This window comes from Panthera uncia, assembly GCF_023721935.1.
Source record: "Panthera uncia isolate 11264 chromosome A1 unlocalized genomic scaffold, Puncia_PCG_1.0 HiC_scaffold_17, whole genome shotgun sequence".
NCBI classification, from domain to species: Eukaryota; Metazoa; Chordata; class Mammalia; order Carnivora; family Felidae; genus Panthera; species Panthera uncia.
Window position 1 is genome coordinate 91,918,296 of NW_026057577.1, and position 21,948 is coordinate 91,940,243.

At 41.2% G+C, this 21,948-nt stretch overlaps 1 protein-coding gene and 1 long non-coding RNA gene across 17 annotated transcripts in view; one reads left to right on the forward strand and one right to left on the reverse strand.

Moving 5' to 3' along the window:
- The window catches only part of LOC125935004 (uncharacterized), a 59,416-nt gene extending 48,042 nt beyond the window's left edge, over window positions 1–11,374 (reverse strand). Inside the window, exon 1 of one of the 3 annotated variants that reach the window (XR_007461592.1) lies at window positions 11,143–11,324. This is a non-coding gene — a long non-coding RNA (uncharacterized LOC125935004). Of the gene's footprint in view, window positions 1–11,142 lie in introns of all 3 variants that reach the window. The other 2 variants (XR_007461593.1, XR_007461591.1) reach the window with 2 other exon arrangements.
- Window positions 11,375–11,416: 42 nt separating this feature from the next.
- The window catches only part of FBXW11 (F-box and WD repeat domain containing 11), a 120,481-nt gene continuing 109,949 nt past the window's right edge, over window positions 11,417–21,948 (forward strand). For 6 of the 14 annotated variants that reach the window (XR_007461588.1, XR_007461589.1, XM_049648671.1 and 3 more), the window contains exon 1: window positions 11,417–11,799. Coding sequence is in view for 5 of the 14 variants with exons in the window: in XM_049648671.1 (XP_049504628.1) it covers window positions 11,755–11,799 (45 nt within the window). In the remaining 9 variants the exon portion in view is untranslated. The other 8 variants (XM_049648673.1, XM_049648680.1, XM_049648677.1 and 5 more) reach the window with 7 other exon arrangements.

The following is a 21,948-nucleotide window of genomic DNA, read 5'->3' on the forward strand; positions in this document are numbered from 1 at the left end:
TTTTTTCTGAAACAGCATAGTACTATAAATGTATTTTCTCTTCCTTATGATTTTCCTAACGTTATCTTTTCTCTAGCTTACTGTATTTTAAGAATATAGCATATAATATGTATAATATGCAAAATACTATTGACTGTTTATGTTTTTGGTAAGGCTTCTAGTCAATAGTAGGCTGTAAGTTAAGTTTTCGGGGAGTCTAAAGTTATATGTGGATTTTCAAGTGCACAGGGGTTGGCACTCCTAACCGCCAAATTGCTCAAGGATCAAATGTACTGTTTTTCAAGGATGGCCCTCCTATTGCTGCTGCTTTGCCCAAAGCATAGAGAGCCAGAAGTGCCTGGAAGCTGACTGACTGATCCAGGATTAGGAAAGCTCAGGCTCAAGTTAGGACCAACCCTGGGGAGTCACTTATATCCCGGAGCATCATGCAGGATCAGCCTGAGGCCCAAACCCTACTTTACTGAACTCTGCCTCAGAGTGCACCTTCCCTTTCTTGGTTCCCCATTCCGTAACAGGTTTCTCCCGAAGTACTTTTTTTTTTTTTAAATTTTTTAATTGTTTTTTATTTTTTTGTGAGAAAGAGACAGAGAACAAGCTGGGGAGGGGTAGGGAGAGAGGGAAACACAGAATCCGAAACAGGCTCCAGGCTCTGAGCTGTCAGCCTAGAGCCTGGCATGGGGCTCAAACTCATGAACCCCGAGATCATGACCTGAGCCAAAGTTGGATGCTTAACCAACTGAGCCACCCAGGTGTCCTCCTGCGAGTACTTCTTCATAAAGCCCTTGTCCAGTATCATCTCAGGATACTTCTTGAGGACTATCCTGGGGAGCCTAACCTGAGGCAAGGGAGAAAACACCTTGACTTGCCCAGTTACAATCTGGCACCTGTATCTCCTAAATATTTCATGTCAAAGGCTGGTATCTTTTCTCAAGGGGCACTTTTTGGGGTTCCTGTTATTCCCAGATAAGAGTTACCTCCTCTGGCTAGCTGCCCCAAAACTTCCTCCCCTCTTAATCTCTTCCTTCTTATATTGCACCCCTCATAGGGTACAACTGTAGGAATCACCTTCCCCCTCCAGATGGCTCTCTTGGTCAGCATCCATTTCTTTTTTCTTTTTTTTTAAAGTTTATTTTTATTTTGAGAGATAGAGAGTGAGCGGGGAAGGGGCAGAGAGAGAGAGAGAGAGAGAGAGAGACAGACAGACAGACAGAGAATCTCAAGCAGGCTCTGTGCTGTCAGCACAGAGCCCAATATGGGGCTCGAAATCATGAACTGTGAGATCATGACCTGAGCCGAAATCAGGAGTCAAGGCGCTTAACTGACTGAGCCACCCAGGCACTCCAGTCAGCAACCGTCTTAAGACAATCTTTTTTGTGGAATCCCTGGCTCGTCCCCACAAGCATGCATGTTTGTCCCTCAGAATTTTGGAAGTGAAGGCCTTTCCAGAAACGGGTATTTTCTCTCTGTGAAAAGAGGGCTGCCACTCAGCCTTTGGACTGCCCACATATTCACTTTTGCAGACAAGAATGAGGACCCAGTGCCCATGTTTCCGAACTCTAGGGGACACACTTCTGTATCTGAGTGGCCCCTGAAGGCCCCCTGCGGTGCACTTGGGCAGTACTAGGAGGGAAGAATTCTATAAATGCTCTTCTGTCTTAGCTGATCAGTCTCCAAATCTCTCCAGTACACCCTCAAAGTAGGGGGATGGGCTGATTAAGCTGGCAGAACTGGTTTTTGGACAACCTCCTTCATAGGCCTTCCAAACTTCATCTAAGACTCTGCATTAAAATGGCACCTATTATTTTCAGGTTTGAGGCCACAGCTGAAACTCCAGACTGAAAGTGTCCCATTTTCACATCTTGTTACATAGATAAGGCTCCTTGTGCATACACTTTCCTTCAAGTTTGGTAATTCTGAGCCGCTACTGGTTACAAAGCTCCTCCAGCAAAGAGAAAAAAAAAAAAAAAAGGGAGAAGCAGGCATACAACACTCCCATTCAGGTGGGAGGGAAGAGAATAAGACCATCAACAGGAGACGCACCTGAATACACAAGCAAAAAACTCATTGGGATTAATGCTGGAAACCTCAGTCTTACAACTTCTGTGTTCTAGCAGCTAGAATCTGGTTCATTAGGAAATCCCTACATAACTTCATTCCTCTTTACCTGTTCTCTGCCAGCTGGTTTCCTCAGAACTTAGGATACTCCTTGGGATAAATTTCTTAATCCTTGGAACCCTCCAAGTTGCTCAGGGCCTATAGAAGGGCCTGGGGTAGGCTCTGGCAAAAAAAGTTCACACTAAATTGCTGAATAATGCACTGCCCTACCTCTCATTGTCCCTCATTTTGGACTCTGCTTGCAAGCACCCACCTCATCCTCTCCAAGATGGGAGAACTGCCAGAAAGAGGGACCTGCAAACATGAAGACATGAAGTTATGAGGGTTGATGGCCTGTTCTGGGAAAAATGAGGAGCCAGAACAGGAAGTGGAGGAAAGCATAGTGAGAAATGAATTTGGAAGGGTGTATTGGAGTTACACTGGGAAGAGCCTTCCGTGCTACGTGCCTGCCATGTTGCTACTCAGGAGTGAGGAGTGGGACACACAGACTGCCTGCCTGGTTTTAACCGGTATGTCCGTGGCTATTATTGAGGGGAAATATTTTCTAAATCCAACTCTCTCACATCTACATCAAAGACTTCTTGGCACATGTATAGTCTTGTTCAAGATCCTAGACTTGAGTCTGGCACTCAGGAAGCCAAGACCCTTTCTGCATTCACCAAAATGATCTAGAGCATCGTTGACTTTTTTTTCCTCTTGTAAAGTTTGAAACATTATAGAATTACTCATTTCTTAAAATATCTAAATTTTTTCAGCATAAATTTAAAGAGTCGAGAAGAATATGGTTTTCAGTGTATTGTAACTATTGACATTTAAAAACAAAGCTGTTCTGTTACTCTTCTCAGTGAAATTTAAATATATAGTAATTTCATACCATAATCCTTTTAAAATATACATGAACAAGCTGTTTTTCAATAGTTGGAAATTTTATATCCTTTTTTTTTTTGTTCCTTGAATTCTTATCTCCATTCCATTCCCCTCCCCCACCCCCCGGCCCCCAAGTTTTATGCTTGAAAGTCTTAATGCTCACCTTATCCTATGTCTCTTCTGTATGTTATAGTTTTCATTTTTGGTGATTACAGGCTTGGAATGTTGGTTAAAAAAAAAAAAAAAAAAAAAGCTTTCTGCATTTATATTATCATTGCAGGGTCACCTGGGTGGCTGAGTCAGTTAAGTCCCTGACTCTTGGTTTTGGCTCAGGTCATGATCTCATGACTCGTGAGAGTGAGCCCCACATCGGGCTCTGCACTGCTGGTGTGGAGCCTGCTTGGGATTCTCTCTCTACCTCTCTCTCTGCCCCTTCCTGCTTGTGCTCGCACATGCGCGCACTCTCTCTCTAAATAAACAAACTTAAAAAATAATCATTGTAATTGTTATTAAATGCAAGTGGTCAAACAGTACATTAACATTTTGATAAACAACAATTAAACATAATTTTATTAGAACTACTTCTTTAAATCAACCAATAATTTAAATAGTTTGCATATCCATGCATGAATATTACTCACTGCTAGAATGAGAGGATTCAGCATCAAATTTTTGTTTGTTTATTTTTTAGTTTATTTTTATTTACTTTGAGAGAGAGACAGTGTGTGAGCAGGGAGGGGCAGAGAGAGAGGGGGAGAGAGAATCCCAAGCAGGCTCTGGGCTGTTACTATGGAGCCCAACGCAGGGCATGATCTCATGATTCATGAGATGATGACCTGAACTGAAATCAAAAGTCAGATGCTTAACCTACTGAACCAGCCAGGTACTACTCAAATTTATTCTTAGGTCAAATTTTTATAGATGTTAGTATTTAAGAGGCTTGTTTATGTAAAAATGAAAATTGTCTTATAGCAATGTTATGCAACTTCTTTGGATTCCTTCAAAGTTATTGTGTCAAATATTACATAGTGACCAGTCAGCACAATCATTATTTTTGTTTTTATTTTTGAGAGAAAGAGAGTATGAGTCGGGGAGGGACAAAGAGAGGAGGACAGAGGATCTGAGGATCCAAAGTGGGCTCTATGCTGATGGCAGCGAGCACAATGTGGGGCTCAGACTCAAGAACTGCGAGATCACCACTTGAGCCAAAGTCAGATGCTTAACTGAGCCACCCGAGGACCCCACAAAATTTTAAATTATCATTAAAATTTAATTCAACCATCAATTTTGTTGAGTGCAAAGTTTTGGAAATCATCTTAGTAAAAGCATTTTTTATACAGTCACTAGAGAAATTCACCGTCTCAATTTCTGGAAAGCATACCTAAAAGTCTTTATCAAGATTTACAAAATAATTATTAATTATACCTGCATAGCAGAGACAGTCTTATGTACTCACCATCTACTTTATTTCCTTTTTTCTAGGTGTGCAGGGAGAGTACATTGTTTAGCCTCTCTTGCAGCTTCTTAGGGCCATATGATTAGGTGCTGACCAATGAACAGTGAGCAAGAATGATGTGCTTCTGAGATAAGGCAGTTACAGCTGGTGACCCTCTCCTCTGTCCTCTCTCTCCCAACAATATGGGAGACCATGAATTCTAGATGGTGTAACTGTAAGATAGAAGGCTAGCTGACCTCTTTGGACTGTGAATGAACAAAAAATGTGTGTTAAGGCATTATGTTCCCAGGGTGTGGAAACTTAGTAAGGTGTCTGCTTGGTGAGGCTGAGTGACATTTCCCTGAATTTTGTCCCACTGTGTTTCTGATTAGCATGGGCCACAAGGTAGTTCCTGTGGGGGATTTGAAGAGTAGAAGTGAAACTGAAGTAATTTTGTAGCCCATACACATTGTCATTGGTCTGCTCGCTTACGTCCTTGGTGTGAAGAGTGTCTGGGTCCACTGTCACTCCATGTTCCCTTACAGCCTTCTTTAGATTCTCTGAGTCTGGGGTCACAATTGTGCGGTCAGCTATGTGACGAAGGGCTCCAGCCTCTGCAGGACAGCTACACCACCAAGGTCAGAGGAAATAAGAACTTACAGGCTTCAGTCTATCCTCATGGGGCTCCAGTTTGGCTTAGGCTTGCTCTCCCCCATTTTATATCCTCCTTCCCTTCCTGACTGCCTGCCCCATGGACTTTAGATCCAGTGTTGAATGTGAAGACAATGGGCTTACAGAGACTGCTTAATTAGATTTAACAATTATATAAGGTCAACTCCTTGTAAAAAAAAAAATCCCTTAACACACTGAGTGATTCTGCTTCTCTGACTGACTGGACTGATACAGAGGGATAATTTGCTACTGTGGCATCGTCTATTCTATTCTAATACAACCTTTCTTTACTCTTTCACTTGAAGGTATCTTATATAACCTGATGAGTTTAAAAAGGGTTGGGAAAGCACAAATATTAATTTCCATACATGTCTGTCAATAATTGGTGAAATGTTTCTATTTACGTGCTTTAAATGTATTTTCCTAAAAATTGTGAAACTAAAGATATAACTCATCTAAAATCTATTATTGACAAAGCCAGTCTACACTACCAAACCAGTCAGCCAAAAAGACTGTCAGATAAAGTCTAGCTTTGTTTTTCAGTTCAAATAAATGTGCTAATATGTATGTTTATGATAACTACCTTGTTTTTAATTCTATAGATAGATGGATAAGGCATGGAGCCTAGTCATATGGATAAACAGGCTGCTGCTATCTTCAAAAAATTTTTTTTAATGTTTACTTATTTTTGAGAGACAGACAGAGTGTGAGTGGGAGAGGGGCAGAGAGAGAGGGAGACACAGAATCTGAAACAGGCTCCAGGCTCTGAGCTGTTAGCACAGAGCCAGACGCAGGGCTCGAACCACAAACTGTGAGATCATGACCTGAGCCGAAGTCAGACGCTTAACTGAGCCACCCAGGCGGCCCGGTGGCTGCTATCTTTACTACTTCTTACTGCTGTTCTCTTTCCTAGAATTTCACAAGATTTTCTCTTAAGAGAACTGCATTCTTTGGGCCACCTGAGTGTCTCAGTAGGTTCAACTTCCAACTCTTGGTTTCAGTCTCCTGGTTTGTGGGATTGAGCCCCAGGCTATACTCTGTGCCTACATCACAGGGTCTGCTTGGGATTCTCTCCCCTTCTCTCTGCCTCTCCCCCATGCATGCTTTCTCTCTCTCTCTCTCTCTCTCTCTCACTCACTCACTCAATAAATAAACTTAAAAAAACCTCTTCAGATTAAACAAACAAACAAACAAAAAGAACTGCATTCTTTGACTTTAGTTGCAAATGAGTTAAGTCAAAATTTCAGTGCAGGGTGCATGGCACTCAGTCGGTAGAGCATGTGACTCTTCATCTTGGGATCATGAGTTTGAGCCTCACACTGGATGAAGAGATTACTTAAAAAAAAAATAAAAAAATAAAAATAAATAAAAATATTTGAAAAAGGGAAGGGCATGTGATTCGCTCAGTTGGTGGAGCATGTGACTCTGATCTTGGGGTTGTGAGTTTGAGCCCCATGTTGGGCATAGAGTTTACTTAATAAAAAAAAATAATAAACTTAAAAAAATTTCAGTGCAGCATCCCTCTCTATAGTAATGTATCTGAATCAAAAAAACCCATCACAGGTGAAAATATACCATTTTAAAATGCCACTCTTGGTCTTCAAAGGTATTCATAAGAAAGGGAAAGACATAAAACCCTCCCAAGGGTTTATGGTGCCTTGATTAAAAGAGAACTCACGGGAGTCCAATACTTTGAATTAGCATGCATACCCTCTCTCTTTTGCATCTCTATTAGTTATCTATTGCTGTGTAACAAATTAACTCAAAATGTAGCAGCTTAAAATAAACATTATTGAGGTACCTGGGTGGCTCAGTAGGTTAAATGTCTGACTCCTGATTTCTGCTCAGGTCATGATCTCCTAGTTTGTAAGTTTAAGCCCTGTGTCAGGCTCTGTGCTAACAGCACAGTTTGGAATTCTCTGTCTCCCTCTCTCTCTCTCTTCCTCTCTCCTGCTCATGCGCTCTCCCTCTCTCTCTCAAAAATGCAAAAGAATGAAACTGGACCATTTTCTTACACCATACACAAAAATAAACTCAAAATGGATTAAAGACCTAGATGTGAGACCCGAAGCCATAAAACTTCTAGAAGAAAATATAGGCAGTAGTTTCTTTGACATCAGCCTTAACAACGTTTGTCTAGATATGCCCCCTCGGGCAAATGAAACAAAAGTAAAAATGAAATATTAGGACTACACTAAAATAAAAAGCTTTTGTATATCAAAACGAAATGAAAAGGTAACCTACTGAATAGAAGATATTTGTGAATGATGTATCCAATAAGGGGTTAACATCCAAAATATACCAGACCAGGGCTCTAACCCCTGAGCTACGGAGCATCACAATGAGATCTCATCTTAACACCTGTCAGAATGACTAGTATCAAAAAGAAGAAATGACAAGTGTTGCTGAGTATGTGGAGAAAAAGGAACCCTTGTTCACTGTTAATGGGAATGTAAATTGGTGCAGCCAGTGTGGAAAACGGTATTAAGGTTCCTCAAAAAATTAAAAATAGAAATATCATATGATCTAGTACTCCACTATTGGGCATTTACCCAAGGAAAATGAAAATACTAACCTGAAAAGATACACGCACCCCAATGTTACTGTAGCATTTACAAAGCCAAAATATGGAAGCAACCTACAAGTCCATTGATTGAGGAATGTTAAAAGAAGACGTGGTATGCATACACAGTGGGATATTATTCAGCCACAAAAAAAGAGTGAGATCTTGCCATTTGGGACAGCATGGATGGACCTAGAGGGTATTGTGCTAAGTGAAAGAAGTCAGAGAAAAAAACCAAGTACCAGATGATTTCACTTATACGTGGAATCTAAAAAACAAAAGAAACAAAAAGCAGAAAAAACTAGTAACTAGGAACAGGGCATCAAGTACTAAGGGGCAAAGACAACTCTAAATAGAGAAACAGCAGTCATAAGGAGCAACCATTACCTTTAGGGCTGATGCAGAGTACCTGAGGAAGAAACTTGGAGGAGCCTTCCACCCTCACAGCTAGGCTGAGATTCAGACCTTACTGGCGAGACGGTTAATTATGACCCATTGGATGGTGACATTTGCTGAAGTGCTCCAGGTTAGGGCTGGCGAGCAGGAAACTGCCCACTGAGGCTGTCACTGAGTTCACTGGGAAGCCACCCTATGAATGTCCCAGCCACCCGTGTATATGTGTTGGGGGGCTGGTTTGGATATGGTTCTGCAAACCATTTGCTGCTGTATACCACAAAAGCAAGAAGGAAAATAAAGTATATTGGAATTAGGAAGAGAAGATCCTCCATCTGCTTGTGTTCTTCTAGGAACGTTGTGCCAGCAGGCAGAGGAGAGGGGAAACATTCAGAGGGGCCCACTCCTGTGTTTCAAAGTATGTAAAAGAAGTTGGAACTGAGAGGCTATTAATTGATAACAGGTTCACATAAGTTCTGCTGCACAAAATTAACGTATTTTATTATGAAGTGCTGTCCTAGACCCCACTGTGTGTATTATATTACATATACCGCACGTGTACCATACTATCTTTGTACAATCTAAACAATTTTGAATTCTGAATATGTTTCAGACCTTAGGGTTTTGGTTAAGGGATTGTGGACCTGACCACTTTGTTGTTAGCAGGTCTTGTAAACCCCAAAGCAGAGCTATCTGAAAAACTGAAATATGCCTCAAGGCCTTCTGCCTTTATTGATGACCAAATGTAATCACCAGCTGGCTTCAAGCCTGAAGCAATAAAAATACCTGAGAACCTGAGTTCTTGTTTGACTAAAGTGATAAGCCTTGGCTCAGCTTGTCTCTCGTATAGCTGGGGTAAGGCTTCTATCAATATAAGACTTTTTAAATTCCTTGAGCTCCTGGAATTTGACCCAATAGTATTTTTTTCCTCTTACAGTAGAATATGGTTTTAATAAAAAGATAGAAACCTTGAGTTATCTCCATTATAGTTCTAACGCCAAGGGCTGCAAACTCAAATATCTCTATGGGTTAGGCGTGCAATTTAAATGAGCGGAGCCTGCAGACAGAAGACAACAGGGGGCAATGGTGACAGTGGAAATCTATAGAGCACATGCTTCCTATAAAGAAGTTAGTTGCTACTTAACCATTGCATATTGTTGCCATGTATATCCAATATAGTCAGATTCTCTAATATTTCAAGATAAGATGGAAATTCAGACTTTGTGAAAATGTCAAATTTTAAAACGATAAATATGGTGTAGGATAAACATACATATTGGGGAATACAGCTTGTGACTCCTACCCTCACCCTATGTGCCAGGTCCTGTGGCAAATACTGGGAACTCAGAGGTCTTGGTTGGGTGGTACACTGGTAGTCCCAGTGAACCATGATTGCTTGTGAACAGGCTTGCATAATCCCTTTCCACATTCACTCTGGGTTTGGCTCTATGACTCGCTTTGGCCAACGGGACATTAGCAAGCGTGGTGCAACCAAAAGCTTGATAATCATTTGCTCACTGGGGCTCATCTTCTTGGAAGCCAGTCACCATGCAGAAATTTGAATGATAAGACACCAGGTGGAGAAGACATGCCTGAGAGGATGAGAAGCTATTTTGATGAGCTCCCAGCTGATTGCAGTCTCTATGAGTAACCTCAGCTTATACCATGTGGGCCCAGCTGAGTCCAGTTGACCCACAGAATTGTAAAAATAAACCACCGTTTTTAAAGTTACTAAGTCTTGGGCGTGGTTTATTATGATACAAAAAGGTAAGTGAAACAGAGGTCATTTATCCTAACTCCTGTTTTACTAATGAATGTCCCAATGCCTAGACAGGGGACGGGTTCTAGTTAAATTCAGACAGCAAGTTAGTGGCAGTAACTTTCCAATTCTGTGCTCTCTTTTCCTACTGCTTTTAATTCCTTTGGTGGAAAGCACCAAAGGACTGTGAAACTTCAAACTCTACCAGTGTGGAACTTACACTGTGCCCTGCATGCATACAAATTACTGTAATAACTTGATCCTTAGAAATAGGAAGATTTCTAGGTCATCAAGCCCCCTCACTTTACAGGTACAGAGAATGCAAAACACTAGAGAAAGAGAAAAGCAGCTTCTGATATTTAGTTGTAATGCTACTAGATGATAGCTAGCCCTCTTAGGTAGACCTTGTGCTCTCCTGTTGAACATAGTTTGGCAGAATGTAAACATCAGATGAGGCCATTCTCTGACCATGGATAGATCAAGACAAAGACAAGACCGCTCCTTAGTTACATTTGAAAGCAGATAAAACACGAACATTGTCCAAACCACAAAAAATGACCAAACATCCGTCATCTTGGCTAATGAGGGGTTTCTGCTTCTTTACCAATTACAGCTGCAACCTCAATCTAGTGTTCCCGTGTTCTAGGAACAACTGAGATGCCCCATCATAGAATTACCCCCATTTCCTGACAGCATCTGATCCAGAGTAAAGCCCCACTTCCTTACACCCTCTCCCAAATCACCTAACAACTCTTACTTAAGATTTTTCATGGTGGGTATTCTCCTTCATTGCAACCAGTAATTAGCCCAACTTGTTCAATCAGCGTGTCCCTAGTGGTCTTTGGTTAGTGACCACTGACAGACCTGACAAAGTTCACACAGAGATGAAGGCAGAATTCACTAGGAGTCTCCAGGTCTCCAGCTGTGGTCCTTCTTAGCGCCCACTCTTTTGGTTAATGTCTGTTTTCCCACCACTAGAATTAAACTCCATGATAACCGAATCCTTCTCTGTAACGTTCGGAGCTGATTTCCAGTGCCTAGACTGGTACCCGGCAGAGGCTGGAAGTTTAAAAAATAAGTACTTTCTGAACGAATGACAAAGAGGGGCCCAATATGCACAGGTTCCCTTTCATTTCTCTGCTCTTCCCAGTTCGTGGTGCGTACAGACAGCACCAATTGTTCATCTCCATAAACCCACTTTCCCCAATTAAATTTCCAAACCTCTCACTCCTGGGATGCCCATACTCTCAGAGCCTCCTCCCTTGCCTGAGCTTCTTTCGCTGGCTGGCACCCTCCCACACCTGGGCGCCAGGGCTTCTTAACGCACCTAGAACCCACCTGTCTCCAACATCTGTCCCTATCACCAGCGGCTCGCTCACCAGCCTCCCCGCTACCTAGGCGTCTTGTGGACACTGCGGCGTCGAGTGCGCATGTGCGGAAATCGGTCCACACGCAAAATTTCTGACGAGTGAAGAGTTACCTCGGAGTTTCCGTCCCGGTCCGAAGCGCCTGGGGCTGCCAGGAAGTCAGGAGAAACTAGCCGGAAGGAGAATCCGCGCGAGGGCTTTCTGGGACATGTAGTTGTGGCGCTCCTGAGGCCCTGTTTTGAAGGAGCCCTTCATTCTTTAGGTTTGCACGTGCCACTTTCAAAGTCCAGTGCTACTTGCGGCTCAGAATTCAGCTTCGGGGTGCCAAGAGAGATTAGCCTGGTGTTGGCTTCTCGTTCCCACAACGCTCTGCGGGCTCCCCGGCGCCTGCTGGGAGCTGTAGTCCTCGGTCGGCGTACTGCGTTCGCCGAGGGGGAGGGCGGAGCTGCCGGCGGCCCGGGCGGGCTGGCAGCTAGAGTGGGTACGATAGCCGCCTCCGCCTCTGCCGCCTCCGCCGTCGCCTCCTCCGCCCGGGCCGTTCGCTGCTGCGCGGGGAGAGCGAGGCGGGGCCGCCGGGGCCGCCATGGAGCCCGACTCGGTGATTGAGGACAAGACCATCGAGCTCATGGTGAGTGCGGCCCGCTGGACCGTTCTTCCGTCCGACCGGCCCCGGGCGGGCCTGCCCACCTCAGCGTCCGGCGCGAGGCCGGCTCCGGCCCTTCCCCGCCGCCGCGGCCCCGACCTGGGCCCCCCGCCTTCCCTGGCCTCGGGGCCGGCGCGGTTCCTCCAGATCCCTCGAGATCTCAGGCCGGACCTGGCCCGGCCCCCTCCATGCTTCTCGGTTCTCATTCCTTCCTCTGTCCTATATCCGGGCCCGTCTCTCGAAGGACCCTCGCTCGCTTCTGCTGTGGCCTTAGCGCACACTCGGTCTAACATCTCATTCTCCTTCTCTTAGAAGGGGATTTTTTTTCTCTATTTCTCCGGCCCAGGCCTGCACCGCTCTTGCTAGCCCCACTCAGGCCGAGTGAGATGGTGGTGGGAGGGGGGTTAGGAGGAGATGGGTCAGGGCCTCGGTCTCCGCGTCCTAGTAGGGGTCTCAGCACCCTCTCCCCAGCGTAGGGCTGTGTGGATGCCGGGATAGGCCCTACAGGGGTGGAGGTGGGAGCTGTGGGGTTTGTAGATGTGACGTATAAGGGGCCTCTTTCCCGGGCCCCTGTGGTGTCCGGCTTCTCGGACAAAGGGTTTCCTACTCCGCGATGAGGGATGTTTGCATAGCAAGGCCCCAGGTACTCCGGATTCCATCTCCCAGGAAAGGGAAACTGTAACTTCATGTTTTTCAGCGCTGCTTTGGGAAAATTGGGGAGGAGCGGGGTAGGGTTGTCCTCATCACTGCCGCCAGTTCTTTCTTATTAAAAAAAAAAAAAAAAAAAAAAGAGAGAGAGAGAATCCTAGGCCCCTGGGGAAGCGATCACTCTTCTGTTACTAGCCATTGGTAGCCATGCCGGACTCCCTGGCCCTACAGACACCCCAACCGCTTTCCGCCTTAGGACTTGGAGCCAGAAGGGGTTTTTGGAGACAGGACTGTGAGAGAGTGGTTACCAGAAGCGAAGAATTTGCTGCTTGGTGGATGGATTGGTGGAAGAAAAGAAACATGGCAGCTATTACCTGCCAATTTGAACATTGGGGGAATCAAACTGGGCTTTGGAGAATTGGGAGGAGGAAGTCTTCAGGGTTTCTTTCCTGTGGAAACCTTGACAGTTTCTTTGTATCTCTCCTAACACAGTAACCACCTCAACCCCAGGGTTGAAGAGGGAAGATGAAAGAATCTACTTAACCCAGCACAATGTTTTCCTAGCCAGATTTTCTCCAGTGTGAAAATGTTTATTGAGTCAGTGATTCCACTGGGTAGGGTCGGTGACATCAGAGCCACTTCCCCCATTTAATGCTATAAATAATAAATGGTGACACTGAAAGTCTGTTGGATAGCTGCATGGTTTCTGTGGATGATGGTATCTGGGGAGTTGAGCTGCATGTTTTAAAAATGGAAGTACAGTAGCGTAAATACACAACTTAATATTTGCTGTCCTTTGCATAATTCACAGAACTAGACCTCTCCAGTATTCTTTAAAGCTAGAAGGAAAAAAAAAAAAGCTTTGGTTGTTCCTGCTTTGGGCTCGTGTGCACACGTGTGCTTGCTTTTTCAAGGATGTTGTCACTTGTGAGTTTTTCTTTGATTTTCATGTAGTAAGTAATTTTTCCTTTTTCAGTATAATTTATCAAACTATCGTAGTCAAGCCTTTGTATTCTGAAAATTTTGTAGTGGGTTATTTTGGTAAATATCTTCATTGGGATTCCACGTATAGTACATCCGTATTCTTATGGACGTACAATACAAGCACTTAAACTGGAGGAGTACTTCATATTGAAAAATTGTAACTTGGTGCCTCTTTGAAATTGGCTGTTCTGTGCTCCTTCCATTTTCATTCATGTAAAAAATGACTAAAATGTCTTTATTTTCAAAAGACTTAGAAGAAATACTGCATAATTCATTTAGTATTTTTGAGTGTATGGTAAAAAACAAAAAACAAAAAACTCTGCCCTAAATTTGTTGGTTCCCCATGCTCATAACTTAAAGTTTTGATTATACATGATTGTACTTGTCTGTGATCTGAAAAGGTATTTCAGCCTTTCAAGGACGCTATATACTGGAATTCTCAGAAAATTTAACAAAGAGAGCAATTTTGAAATGGCTTTTCATATACGGATTTTGATATTCTCTCAAAGGGATACCAGTTAAGACTCTTAGGCAACCCTTTTCATAAACATGTATGTATTTATTTTAGCGTAGTGGATAGTGCAGGTATTTAACAACTGATTTAGTAAATCCAGGATTGGATGTAGGAATGATAATGCCTTAAAATCTAATTGCATGTGGCTCTCTGTATTCGCTGCATTTTAATTACAGTTTCCAGAACTAGGTTAAAAATACTTTTTACGTTGGTTCTAAAATAACATGATTGAAAGAAAGGAATGGGTTAAACTGATGGTATGTTAAGAGCCTAAAGCATGAAATATTTTTAGATTTTTATGAGTCAGCTTCAATACTCAAATATTTGTGATTGTGCTGCCTGTACCAGTTTGGTACTTAATGGTTAACAGGATAACTTTCATTTGATATTCCAGAGAGTGCTATATTAAAGACAGGAAACAGACTTTTGGGGTATCTCCAGTTTCTTAATCTTCATCCTTCCACTTCTTTTGATTTTGATTCTTTTTCTTTTTTCCCTTGTGTTTTTGTTTTTCTTTTTAGTTCGCTAGGAAATAAAGCTGGTGATAGCCCAATAATTAAATCTCCAAAATATAACCTCCCTTTGTGACTCCTATCTCTGCCTAAGGCTGGGTCCACAAAGAATGCTTCTCCAAGTGACCTACCTCATAGGGTTCAGTCTTTAATATAGACTATAAACTCTTGATTGAGACGACTGAATTTATAATTGCTGATGGTAAATAATTTAACCACCAAATGACTTTCATGGCCTTATATTGGACTATAGTACTTAACTTAGTTTGTGGGACTTTGTTTCTGACTTTGGTAATATGAGTTTTATTATTAATGAGGTAGAGAAGTAATAATCCAGTTGGAAGTATGTCTATGTCTAGTGCGGTGGATATCACTGGAAAGAATGAAAACTGCATTATGTATCACATGATGTTTTTTAATGCTTGAGTTAGGAGTTGGAGTTGATGTTCAGGCACTCATTGCTAGAAAGCGCTCACAGAGCTGCTGATTGGAAGAGAAAGATGGTAAGTTTTCTCTATTAGAAGATAGCAGAAGCTGATGTTAAAGTTTTAGGAAAGGTAACCCTTGCTTTCTCTATGGGTGTGAGCGTGTGCCCACCCATCACCCCCAAGCACAAATTATACTCTTATTAGCTGTTGGATGGTCCCCCTCTTTGGTAAGTGACCTTAAGTGACTCATTTTCTTTTTGTGTTGTCTCTAAGTGGCTATATTACTTGTTGAATGTAGTAAAATACATTGGACCTAAGAAGGTAAGATATCAATGCTATTTTTTAGAGCTGTTGAAGTATAGGCAGGCTACAAGGCTAAGGAGATGAAAGAAACTAAGTAAAGTTATGGGAAATTTTTCTTTTTTTCTTTTTGGTTTGTCCCCCCCCTTCCTGTCATTGGTTCTCTAAGTGGAGTAAATGGGATTGTTTTTTAGTGACTGCTTTAAGAAATTGGATCTTAGTTTGTCACTATCACTTACCCTCATTTACCTCTAACCATGTGTTGATTTACCAAATGCCGATTAAATAGACAAAGGTTTAATTAAGTAGGGTCCGAATGGAATAAACCACATACGTATACCTACTTATAGACTCATTTACCTGCCTCAAGACACTGTGGCTCAAATATATCAATTTTTGCTCCTGATTTTTGAGCAAGTTAGCTGCCCCTTCAGAAGTGACAAGGACAAATATGATCCTGTGCGCACATCTTGGTACTCCTGGCTCCTGACTGTTCTAACCTGAAAACAGAGAGCTGGCATAGGAAGGTCACTAGGCCATTACATGGGTTCACAGAACAGCACTTAAGGCCACTTGACCCTTGAACGACGTGGGTTTGAACTGTGCAGGTCCATTTATAATAATTTTTTGTTTTTTACAGTACTGTAAATGTATTTTCTCTTTTAATGATTGTCTTACTATCTTCTTTAGCTTACTTTATGTAAGAATACAATTGGTGATTCATATGAAATACAAAGTATGTGTGAACCACCTGTTTATTTTCTTGGTAAGGCTTCCAGTCAAAAGAAGGTTATTAGTAGTTAAGTTTACTATAAGTCAAAAGTTATATGTGGATTTTCTGTTACATGCGGGTCAGTGCCCCTAATCTCCCATGTTGTTCAAGGGTCAACTATATATCCTCTGTTTGATTCTATGATCCTCTGAATTTTGTACTCTCAGGTTCCTGGGTTCCACCTGGTGGTATTTCACTTTAAGGGAAAGAAAGCATTTCAAGTCCTAGTAATTTCAGTTACAGATTCCCTTCTAGCTTTTCTTCCCACATTATTCCTCACTTATTCTATATTTCAGCCAGACGGTAGACCAGGGTTCTTCAGATTCTGCTCACATTATTATTATTATTATTTTTTTTTCTGTTTTTCCCCCCATGCATTGAAGGCTACCGATAGTTACCGGCGGGACCTAATAGTTGGCTCTCTGGCCAAACTGGCTTCAATCAGATCTCAGCAATTCTCTCTTCCGCCTGTACTGAGAAAAGTCCTGTCTCCTCAAAACACAATTTAGGTGCCACCTCTTTTGATGTCAGTTTACGTTATGGTGGCAGATACTATTTTGTTTTTATAGCATTGCCTACCCGATGTTCACTGTTAAATGAAATGGATGAATTCTGGCACTTTGTGTTTATCTTGTGGCACGTAGCATTTTCCAGGCTTGTATCAGAGTTTCCTGTTTGTGTCTCCTATTAAATGATAAACTCCTCGCAGTGCCTTCTTACAGTACACGTTCAGTAAACGTTGAGTTGAATTTTCCTGTTGTTTATATGCATTATTGCTGTCTGTCTGTCTGGTAATTCTCACCTGTATCAGTAATTCTCTTAATGTATTCCTAACTCATATGGGACTTAATCATACCCTCCTGTATATCGTAAAAGCTTGTGATTATGTCTAAATTTCCCTTCCAGAGGCTGTATTGTCTTTTGAATCCTTCACAATGCTTAGGACTTGGGTGTGTAATAGGTACATTGATTGAAATTAATGTGAGGTATTTCTTTTTCCATGCTGTGAAATCTTTTTAAGGTTTCCTTTTGATAACTTTTAAGACAAAGGCGTAGATGAATAGAGGAATAAGACTGGTAAGGCAGAAGAGGAGAGTGGTGTGTGGCACACACACATCTATAGACCATTGTTTACTGTTTATACAGACATCCTATAAAACCATTATTTACAGACTTTTACACCCAACAGATAGATTTACATACATCCCAGAGAGTGGTTGATAACAAAGTATTGAGGAAACCCAATTCCTTTTATACGTGTTGATGTGAACTTGCCAAACAGTAAATTCTGAGGAAGCGTGATTTATCAGCAAGGGCATGGACTTTAGAGGGAAGCACCCAAGTTTTATCCTAGCTTTGTCACCTGCTGGCTGTGTGACCTTAAGAAAGTTAACCTTTCTGTGCTATGATTTCATTATCGGTAAAAACAAGAAAATGTAGGTTTTGCTCTGAGTTGTTGGGAGGATGATGGGAGAAATGTGTGTGAAAGGACCTTGCGGAAGCTTATCTCAGCAACTGCTTGCCGTGCTAACTTCCACCAGTACAGGGACCGGGTTTTGTAAAGCACAGTTAAGGCAGATGGTGGGAAGAAAGTTTTATTTTCCTCCCTTAGTTGTGCATGTATTTATTTGTGAAGTTTTACAGAGGCCTGACATTGAGTTGCTTTAATTATATGTTTCATGAGGTATCTCTTTAGAAGAAATCATGAAATCGTACAGAATCAGTATTATTTTAGAAATTTGGGAAGTGGAAGGAGTGTTACAATTATTAAGAACTGTCAGTTAGACTTAATGGCCTGTACTCGAACTACAGAGAGAACCCACCCGACCCTGCTTTAGGTATCCTGGTAGAAAGAGACTGGTGATTCGTTCCTATTAACATTGAGCATTGTGATTTACGTTTGATCAGTTTAATTTTGATGAGGAAATGAGGATTTTTGAGTTCTTATTCTGGTTTAAGCAAAGCTGATGATTTTGACCTTTAACAGAATAAGCAGTCAGTATTATACAAGATTTCCTCCTGAGTTGTATTGTTGTTCATTGAATTAGTTGACAAAGGGGGAAAAAACCTGTTGGTCAAGAATGTGCTTGTTAGCTTCAGTTAAGTTTCTGCTGATCACAATTGCCTAACAGGAAGTTTGTCTTTGTAGGCAAATGAGACACGAACCAGGAGGACCTGACAGTCCAGTAGGGTATTTCTAACCTGGAGCTTATTATTGTTTTAACAAAATTCAAAGATTGCAGAGTTCTGTGATGTCAGCAGGAAGCATTTTTAGGAAATTCCCTCTCAGGGTTAGTCAACAATGAAGAACTTCACAGAATGGAAAGCTGTGAAGTAGAAACAGTGGGACATTAACTTGTAAAATGAAGGGAAAAAAAAGTCTGTGAGTAGAGAGATTGATTAATAAGTGTAATGAATATGGGAAGCCATTCTAATAGCTTGTCTCTGATTCACAGAAGAAAATTTAAGTGAGAGCTCTACTGTTGAGAAAAAGGAACTTGAGTCATTTTTAATTTTTATTTTTTTTTTAAGAGTTAAATTGAGAACCCTTAACCAGTTTTGGGAACTAATAATAAAATACATTTTGGTTCTGTGAAATGATTGCTTGGGAGACTCAAAGAGAAAGGGACAGAGAACAGGAAGAACTCAGTCTTTACACTTTTGGTCTGGCTTCTATTAATCTTTGTATCTCTAGCATTAGGGCCGCCACGAATTAGGCATTCAGTAAATATTTATTTGAAGGGAAGACCAGAAAATTAACACAGTAATACAGGAAAAAGCTTGTTGACTCAGGAGGTTCAGAAATGAGTCCATTAGTCAGATTGTGGTTGTGTTTTGCTATCATTGCTCAGCATTTTGGTTATAGCACCGAGTTACACTTTGAAAAGCAGAGTATATTTTTTTTTAGCAGTTAGCTACTAGCTAACTCGCTGCTTCTATCAAAATAGGGTTTTCAGTTTATTCTTAGGCTTATTCTAATATCACTTAACGGGAGAAGCTTGAGCACTCATTCTTTGCTTGAGATTTTACATAAGTGATCTCTTTTAAGTTGTGGGTATTAGGATACTTTCCTAAGATTGCTACGTTATGGTGAGGCTAATCATAGACTTGTATTTCAGTCACTCCCGTTGCTTTGCTTACAATGTGATAAATCAGAACATCTTCAGTGATTGCCTATGGACTATTTATTGACAAATCTTGGAATTTTAAAATTTCTTGGTTTCAGTTGGATTTGAGATTCTTTGTCACAGACAGTCTTTGCTGCTAAACACAAAGACTTACTTGGCAACATTATGTGTTTTATTATAAATATTGTGAGCCTCAAAATTGCATGCCTTTGTTAAATGCTTTTTTAAGTGGTAAAATATGGAGCGTTCGCCCTTTCAGGATGGCTTAACTGGTTCAGTTGTGTTTTAGTTTGGCTAGGCTGAAATATTTACTCTTCTGTATTTTTGTACTTCTCTATTCTGACGTTAACTCCGGACCTTTGAGAGTAAAGCTTGGTTTCTTCTGCCCCAGGAATCATGGCCTTTCTGATCCTTAGACTTGGCAGGCCACAGTGCTCTGTGGAAAGGGGATGGTCTCTACCAATTAGTAGATGTGGGACTTTGGGCAAGTTATTTCTTCTCTTTTTTTTTTTTTTTTTTTTTTGAGAATTAAATATGAGTAAGAAATGTAAAGGTCCTGACCCATTAGTAACCCTAAAGGTAGGTATTATAATTACTGCAGGAACATTTTGGCTGTAGGTTTTTAAGGAAGTAGAAAATTTATATGTAACTAACAGTCTTTTGACTGATTTTTAAAATTTTTATCTATGTTATTCTGTAGAATGGCTTTTTTTCTCTCCCTTATAATTTGTTTGTATATTTGCAGTCTGATGGAGAAGTTGGTATGGTAGTAAAAGAATGTTGATACAATGTTGACTCGGCTTATATATTTAAAGGTGTTATTTAGTAAATTGTTTATTAGTGTTTTTTAAATTATTTTCCTTAGTTTACCCAATGACTGGTCATTGTAGAGGGTTGGTCTTTATTGAGTCAGAAGTTCACTCTTAAAATTATGCCATGTGTTTTTAAAATGTCATGTATTTCAGGTGAGGTTTGAAGATTTGGGTAATGTGTAGATTTGATGTCTTATAGGTAGCAAACCAAAAGATTTCTTGTTAGGTGCCTAAATATCTTTTTTGGGAGGTATTTGAGCCTTCCTATATCATTAATTTTTTTGTAATGCTGGAGGAGCTGTCTTAGAAAATGGGTAAGGAAGTTCATCGTAGCTGAATGGTCTGGGACAATTTATGTGGATAACGGAGTAAGTTTTTAGCTGCTCTCATTGGAAATCGCGTATTTATCATGAGTAAAAATTAATATTAGGGAATGTTTCCTTCTCTACCATGTAGAATTTCTTATCCTTTTGTCGGCACAGAGGTGAAGAATGCTGCTACAGAACTTTTATACCAAATAGCTGACTCAGGGGTTGTGACTTTTCTGTGCCTCAGATCCACCACTCCGATGACCCTTCCTTCCATTTCTTGGTGGCTGTCCTTTGCCGCTGGTGCCATGGTGGGTGTACGGATTGCTTTCTGTCTTTCAACAGTTACCGAAGTGCATGTTTGGGATTTTATTGAAGAAAGCTGGATACAGTAAACGGAAAGAATCTTGGAAGCTGCTTGACTGCTGTCTTTTCTCAGACTAGTCTGAAAGGGAATACCCCCATTCATTCTGGATTGGTGGATCTGAAGTACAAAATATTTTCCAGGTAAGCAATTACCCTGTATTGTTTTGTTGTATGGACCTCAACTCACTGAAAGAAACTTAAAAAACAGAATTTCTCTACTTTTTTCCATTGGTAGAGACAGGAAGGATGTTAGATGTTTAGATACAGTGTTCGTGTCTGGGGTGGATTAGTGAAGGTGCATGTGGCAGAATTGCTGGTGGACGCTTGGTTTTAGTGTGAGAAGGGCAGTTATTTTCATTGTAGGCCCAGATGGTTTATAGTTATAATCTAACAGGGAATACGGAAAACAAGGGAAATTTGGGGAATAGCTTATAAAATACGGAAAACAAATGGTAATTTCGAGGTATTCTCTCATGATTTATACCTGATGCCTGGTCAGAATAGTTTTTGTAGTTACTATGTAAAGCAGTGGTGTTTCATTCTTAGGACTCTTGGAGGGTCTTCTCAGGAAGATTTACTACCTGTAGCACCTGTTTCTTGAGCATCTGCTGCGTACCAGGCACTGTCGGAGGCTCTTTACACACATTTCTGATTCAGTTGGCACATGCTTTTACCTTACATTTTACAGATAGTGAGATGAAGCTCATAAGCATTAAGTTCAAGTTGCCCAGGGTCATAGAGCTAGTAAATGGCAAAGCCAGGCTTTAGGCTTGAGTCTTTATGCTTCCAAAGTTCTGGCTCTTTCCATGTGACTACATTTGCTGAAATTTGTACTTCAACTTCTGGATTTTCAAATTGCCCATCTGCAAGAGCAAGGTGTGGTTTTCTATGATGGGTTTCCACTCAGAAAATACCTGACTGGTCATTGTTTGGTGTGGCATTTTAATTATATCTGGTGCTTTTTCTGCTTGATGAAGAAATTAGAAGATCTTCGGTCAGTTCGCCAAGCGAACGTACAGGTAACTTAGGGAGTATGAGAGAGGCAGTGCCTTTAAATGTCAAAACATGGTTTATACAGGGAAGTATCATTTGGTCTAGTGAACTCGAACCTGTATCTTCTTAGTTCCTCTTTAGTTTTTACTGGTTATTTAAATAGCTCAGTAGCTTATTACATGGACTTCTTTTGACCTGTAGTTTGTCAGCCTTACAAATAAGACATTGTTGGGTAACTCTCTTAAAAACGTGCCTTTTTTGGGTATCTAATATTCCCTACAGAATCCATTTCTTTTAATCTTAAAAAAGAATATCTTTTTATCATAGATGGATACTCTTGCATTGTGATCCTTGTTTTAGTTTAATTCC